The sequence below is a fragment of the Octopus sinensis genome, linkage group LG19, assembly GCF_006345805.1.
Source record: "Octopus sinensis linkage group LG19, ASM634580v1, whole genome shotgun sequence".
Classification (NCBI taxonomy): Eukaryota; Metazoa; Mollusca; class Cephalopoda; order Octopoda; family Octopodidae; genus Octopus; species Octopus sinensis.
This window is the reverse complement of record NC_043015.1, coordinates 49923892-49931223: the sequence shown is the minus strand read 5'-3', so window position 1 is coordinate 49931223 and position 7332 is coordinate 49923892. Positions and strand designations below refer to the sequence as shown.

The 7332-nt window shown below is 38.3% G+C and overlaps 1 protein-coding gene across 3 annotated transcripts in view; it reads left to right on the top strand.

Moving 5' to 3' along the window:
• LOC115222316 (E3 ubiquitin-protein ligase RNF13) overlaps window positions 1–7332 on the top strand; it is a 111476-nt gene that overhangs the window by 100160 nt on the left and 3984 nt on the right. For all 3 annotated transcript variants that reach the window (XM_029792499.2, XM_029792498.2, XM_036511117.1), the window contains exons 9-10: window positions 1620–1713; window positions 3338–3418. In XM_029792499.2, the coding sequence (XP_029648359.1) occupies window positions 1620–1713; window positions 3338–3418 (175 nt within the window). The remainder of the gene's footprint in view (window positions 1–1619; window positions 1714–3337; window positions 3419–7332) is intronic.

Below are 7332 nucleotides of genomic sequence, written 5' to 3'. Positions count from 1 at the left end.
CACACATACACACATATACATACATACATATATACACATACACATGCGCGCATGCACACACACGAGATGGTCCTTTACACAGTTTCTGTCTTCCAAATTCACTCTCAGTGCATTGGTCGACTTGGGACTATAGTAAAAGACATTTGCTTAAGTACAGTGGGCTTGAACCTAAAACTGCATGATTGCAAAGCAAGCTTCTTAACCACATAGCTGCCTTTGCCATTGTTAATTTTAAAAACATTCTTGTCATTGATTTGAGTTTCTTTGGTTTTTTTTTGTTTTTGTTTTAATTAATTGTTAATTAATTAGACTGGTTCTGGAAACAGACCTACTGTCCTAGTCTGATCAGTGTCAGTACAGTAGACCTGTGGGGCCCAGTTTAGTCTGGGTCATTAAGCCACTCAACTCTGATTACCATTGTTTGAAAATTCTGTAGACCCTGTTAGCTGTGAGAGAATGAGCATAGACTTCCAGTAATCTCTAAGGCTGGCAGAGCTCGTCAGACATAATTGTGCTTTCATCATCATCATTTAATGTCCGCTTTCCATGCTAGCGTGGGTTGGATGATTTGACTGAGAACTGACGAACCAAATCGTCCAACCCATGCTAGCATGGAAAGCAGATGTTAAATGATGATGATGGAAGCATAATTATATCTGATGAGCTCTGCCATAAAAACAAATGTTACTTGAGCTACTTTATTAGCCCAAATTATAACTGGGAAGTTAGTTAGTTAATTTTTTGGCTCAAAAAGCAAAAAAGCAAGGCCATGTAGGGGGACATGTAGTTATGTACAGGGTGGTGTTCATGTAAAGAGTTCAGGCCACTTGTGGTCAAGGGAGACTTTGAACCGAGCGGTCGTCGGTGAAAAAAAGTTCCACTAAACTGGTTCTAGGTATAGTTAACCCTTTGCCTGTCCTGTATCTTGCATGTGATTCACAAGACATGTTTCTCTGGCATCCATGCATCGTACATGATGTACATTTGCAAGTTTCTTTTTGACTACCAGAGTAACTTGAAGCTTAAGAAAGGCAAGTGTTATATGTTATTCAGAATGTATGAAACAAGCTAATCAACCCTTTAGCATTCAGATTATTCTGACAAATACAACGGTTATTTATTCACATTGTTTTGTTTTAACCGTGCGTTATCTCAAAGCTTCCAGATTCCAATGATGTGCTTGTTTATTTTGAGAATGACATTGTAAGGTAAGTGTAAAAGGCAAGATCTGGCCAGTTTGAACATAAAACTAGTAGAATATCTGGATTGTATAAATGTCCAAAGTGTCAAGTCTGAAAACACGCATGGATGTTTAGGACGAACTTATGAAAATGCTTTGGACAAAGGGCTAAATGAAGATTATGTTTCATGATACTGCTACAACCATTGGGTTATAGAACCCCTAAACCAGTGGTGATGTTTGGGGTTGAGTGAGAAAGGGTCTAGATACATTTTATGTTAAGAACAGTTAGGTTTTTTTGGGGGGTGGAGGGGAATATATAAATTATACATGCTTTCTGGAGGATATTTTGTATGGTGGTTTTATGGTTTTTTTTATTTGTAAATATAAGAAATATAAGACATGGAAATATTTCAATTTAAAAATTTTTAATTTTTAGATGGGAAGATCATGCCGAAATGTAGCAAGAAGACACCGATCTCGTCTTCCCAGTAGACACCTGAAAAAAATCCCTGTGAAAAAATTCAAAAAAGGTAACAATGACTTTTGAATCACAACAAATATGAAGGGTAGGGTATTTTTTATCTTATCTATCACCTGTTTCTGTCATTAAACTGTGGCCATGCTGGAGCACTGTCTTGAAAAAGAGGTACTGTTATTTTCCCATGGCTGGACATCTGGCAGTCGGACATTAAGTTAAGTAGTCTGTCCTGCTATTAATTAGCGACTGATAGTTTAATTACCTTGGGGAGATAAAATAATTGAAATAGTAGAAATATTAGTTCCAAACTTTTGGCACTGGGCCAGCAAGTTTGGGGAGGGGAGTCAGTTTCATGGACCCCCAGTTTCATGGTATTTGTTTTATTGACCCTGTAAAGATGAAAGGCAAAGTCGACCTCAGTGGAATTTGAACTCAGAACATAAAGACCAGACGAAATGCCACCAAGTATTTTGTCCTGCATGTTGATGATTCTTATTTCTTTGTTGCCCACAAGGGGCTGAACATAGAGGGGACAGACAAAGGGATTAAGTCAATTACATCAACTCCAGTGCATAACTGGTACTTAATTTATCAACCCTGAAAGGATCAAAGGCAAAGTCAACCTCGGCGGAATTTGAACTCAGAACATAACAGCAGACGAAATACCGCTAAGCATTTTGCCCAGCATGCTAATGATTCTTATTTCTTTATTGCCCACAAGGGGCTAAACATAGAGGGGGCAAACAAGGAATTTGAACTTAGAACGTAACAGCAGACGAAATGCCTATTTCTTTACTACCCACAAGGGGCTAGACACAGAGGGGATGAACAAGGACAGACAAACGGATTAAGTCGATTACATTGACCCCAGTGCGTAACGGGTACTTAATTTATCGACCCCAAAAGGATGAAAGGCAAAGTCGACCTCGGCGGCATTTGACCTCAGAACGTAACGGCAGACGAAATACTGCTAAGCATTTCACCCGGCGTGCTAACGTTTCTGTCAGCTCACTGCCTTTGAAAGAGTAGAAATATTCCTTTCTACTATACACACAAGCCCAGCAATTGGGAGGGACGGGTGCCCTCCCCAAGTACCCAACTAGTACTTAATTTATCAATCCTGTGAGAATGACTGGCAAAGTTGACCTTGGTGAAATTTTCACTCTGAACACAATGTCGGAAGAAATGCTGCTAAGCATTTATCCGATGCAGTAACCATTCTGCCAGCACATCACCTTAGTGGAAATATTAGTGATGAATTTGAGGAGATGTAAAAGGACCCCCTTCGATCACAAACGACTGTGGGATTGCACCTAGAAAGTTCCCCTCCGAAGCACATGTCCAGGCAAAGTTGTTTTGTGGAAGACCAGCAGCCGCCCATGCAGGAGGAAGATGTAATACAGGTGTTTTGTGGTGTAGTAATCAGCAAGGCAGTTACCTGACATGCAGTTAATATAATGGTTGGGTCCCATCAGTTTTCCCGGTTTCTGTTAGATTCATGGCAACCATATCCAACATTAACTAAATAGATTTATTTTCAAAATTTTTCTATTGAAAGGGTTTCTAACCCAGTATGTTCATGCAAATATTTATAGCTTTATCTGCTTCAAGACCTCCTATTTCAAATAATCATAGTTTTTATTATTTTTCTGTTATACTTTCCCTCTAATTTTCAGGTGAATCCTATGATGTTTGTGCTATCTGTTTAGATGAATATGAAGAAGGAGACAAACTCAGAGTTTTACCATGTGCCCATGGTATGTATACCTTTAACCTTCTTAATAACAAATCCACTTGAGACTGACTCTATTTTGCCAGCCTTGCCTAGCCCCCATGCCGGTGGCACATAAAAAGCACCATCCGATCGTGGCCGTTTGCCAGCCTCGTCTTGCACCTGTGCGGGTGGCACGTAAAAATCACCCACTACACTCACGGAGTGGCTGTCGTTAGGAATGGCATTCAGCTGTAGAAACATTGCCAGATCAGACTGGGCCTGGTGCAGCCTTCTGGCTTCCCAGACCCCAGTTGAACCGTCCAACCCATGCTAGCATGGAAAGCGGATGCTAAACGAAGATGATGATGATGATTACATCATCATCATCATTTAACATCCGTTGTCCATGCTGGCATGGGTTCAACGGTTTGACCAGAGCTGGGGAGCTGCACCAGACTGCAGTCTGATTTGGCATGGATTCTATGGCTGGATGCTAACCACTTTACAGAGTTTGCCGTGTGCCTTTATGTAGCACAGTCACAGGCTCTTTTATGCGGAACTGTACAGGCGCTTTTATGTGGCACCGCCATGGGTGCTTTACATCACCAGAACGGTTGGTCTGAACACTTTTGCTGCAGGGTGTGGGTCTTCTTGAGTATGGCAAGGCACCAGGCATCTCCGTTCTTTGTCATCTCACCTGAAAGGTTCAGCGTCCTGAGGCTGTTCTTCAGTTCTTCGACTCATGTCTTCTTGGCTCTCCCAATTCCATGCATTCCGTCCACTTGAAAGATCGACACTTCTTTATGGAGCTCTCGGTATGCATCTGCATCACAAATTAAATCACTCATCTAACAGCCTTTTTGTTGGTGTGTTCTGAATATTATCTTAAACTACAGAAAGTTATTTGCTTTTATTGTTTAGAATGCTTGATTATCTTTGAAATTAATCAAAACACATGTGGTAGACCTCATTAGAAATATGGTCCCAAAAGAGTTAAAATACAATTTCTTTTTAATTTCATTCTTTCATTCTATCGTTACAATCTTAACATTACCTCTTCCATCTTGTAAATTATATTAACGCACTTTGCAGAACTATTTCAGAGGAGAAATATGTTAAGATATTTGGAGAATGAATGCTTTTTTTTTTTTTTTTTTTTGTATTATGCCACTGGCATTAGTGAGGTCACCAGGTAACTTGCAAGTCAAGAAAAGAACAGAAAAAAAGTGGGGTAAAGAAAAAAAACCTCCCTTGACTATAAAATAGAGGGAGTAATTGGTCTGTCAGTAAAATATCTTTGCAAATTTTTCGTGTTTTGATAGAAAAATTTTGTTCATATTAAGAAACAAAAGTATGAATCTGATCACAATTGAGATAAAAAGCAAAATGAGATTGAGAAGTTGGACTCTAAATCTGGTGACATCATTGTCATCATCCACCTTCCATGTTGGCATGGGTGGGATGGTTTAACAGCAGCCAGCCAGGCAGAAGCTTGCACCAGACTTCTGTGGATTTAGTGTTTTTTACGTGGCATGGACTTGGTGCTTTTTACATAGTTAATAATTTTGATTTAAATCTAAGACAAACATTTTGACCAGTGGTTCTCAACAAGGGCCTGTATGGCCCTTGAGGATTTTGTTGTTAAAATTTATCTGCAATAAACTGTTTATCTTTGTACAACACACAAAATACTTAAACAATTTTAAATACAATTCCTAATAATATTTAATCATAAAAATATAAAAGAAGTTTTAAAACATCGAAAGACTTTGAGAGTTCCCCACTCCAAATAAAATATGAATCAAAGGGGTTCCGTGGGCAAAAAAATGGTTGAGAGCCACTGATTTAGACTGCAGATGCAGCAATTCCAAAGTAATTCTTTTAGTTAGCAATAGAAAAAAAGTTATTTGATCTCATAATAATTTTGTCATTTTATGAGTAATCTATATTCAGGTTGTTATGCAGTAATTTTTTTTAGAAGAAGGAGCACTCTGTCGGTAACGATGACAAGGGTCCCAGCTGATACGATCAATGGAACAGCTTGCTCGTGAAATTAATGTACAAGTGGCTGAGTACTCCACAGACACATGTACCCTCAGTGTAGTTTGCAGGGAGATTCAGCATGACCCAGAGTGTGACAAGGCTGGCCCTTTGAAATACAGGTATGACTCATTTTTGCCAGCTGAGTGGATAGGAGCAACGTCAAATAAAGTATTTTGCCCAGGGATACAATGCATCGCTGGGAATTGAACTCACAACCTTCCGATTGTGAGCAGAATGCCTTAACCATTAAGCTGGCAGTAATATGCAGTAATATGATTAGTTTGTATATTTGAAACAACTAAAACCAAAAACATCTAGTTTTGAAATGTGAAAGGGTTGAATAATAGAAAGGTTAAGAGACATTTCATTGATTTACTGGAACTTTAATGTTTAAAATGTACTAACAGGAATGCTTTAAATCTTGAAAGTAAATGGTAAAGCTAATAGTTATATCTTTTAATAATAAACTGGGAATTGGTGTCCTTACATGATGAAGCGAAGAGATTTTTATGAGTTAAAATTGCATGCTTTAATGATAAGAACAATCCTGATAAGAATGAAAAATACAGGGGAGACAAATCTGTTGTGTGTTAACTGCAACTGTTGAATATGTACCAATTCTTGACTTTTCTTTTTGTCATTTTGACATTTAATATGAGACCTGCTTTGGTAAGGTGGAGTCCTGTTAAAACTTTTGTGGGTGACATATTCAATTTATATGTCCCTTCATCTCTGCCAGTTAGTCAGCTTCTGAAATATAACAAATTATATTTAGATCTGACCTGCTTTCTGCAATTCTGTTTACTCAGTCATGTATATTTAGATATAGATATATGTTTACAACAGGAAACATTTTGTTGTAAAATTATTGGTTGAACCATTAAAAACCTATGTAAGCTAGAGTTAAGTGGGTCATCATTCAGTTGTGGCAAAGGAATACGTTTTCTATGATGTTGTAAAGTTAATAGCTGTGCTGATTGTTGAAAACTATTTGGTGATATTTGCAGACTCTGTTGTACCTAGTAATTCTGTTATGACAAAAATAATCATTCTCTCTTTGAAGTTCCAAAGCCCTTTTAATTCCTACTTTAGATTCTCATTTTAATTGCTCTTTTCATTATCTTTTTTCTTCACCCTGATGTCAAATGGGCAGGGTAGATTTATTCTCACATAGATTCTATTATCTTTCTCTAACACAACAATATCTGGTCTTGAGTGTTCCAGTTTTTTGTCTCTGTCGAATTTCATATCCCTTTAAATTTTTGCCATGCCATTTTTTATCGATCTTTGTCCATAACACTTTTCTGGGTGTTCTAGCTAATGTGTTTTACCCAACTGCCTTCTCCAGCCCCTCTGCATTGTTTCTCTGCCAGCTTCTTACACGCTGATACCAAATAGATTACAGCCTCCTTCTTTCTTGCGACATAATCAACACAGTTGGTATATACCCTTCTCCATCATCATCATTTAACGTGCGTTTCCCATGCTGACATGGGTTGCATCGTTTGACAAGATCTGGCAAGCTGTAGGGTTGCATCAAGCACCAATATCAACTTCAGACACCTCTCCTAACTCCAGCGACTTTACACTATGTACTGGGTGCTTTTTCATTGTTGTGGGTGAGGTCACCAGGCAACTTGCAAGACAGGGTTTCCTTATGACCTATACTTGTGCTACCATTATAATGCCTTCTGTGGTTTTCTTCAGATCCTCTTTCCTTAAAATGTACCAAGCTTAGTCCTTCTGTATGCAGTGTGTGGGGAGGAAAAAAAGGAAAGAAATTTTCCATGCTGTTGTTCAGTTTTTCTTTCCTTTTTCTGCTGTTTTTTTTTTATTCCTTTACATCCCTCAACATGTTTTCTTTAAAGTCTCTCACATACTTCTTAATCTTGATACTTATCCTATCGGTCTCAT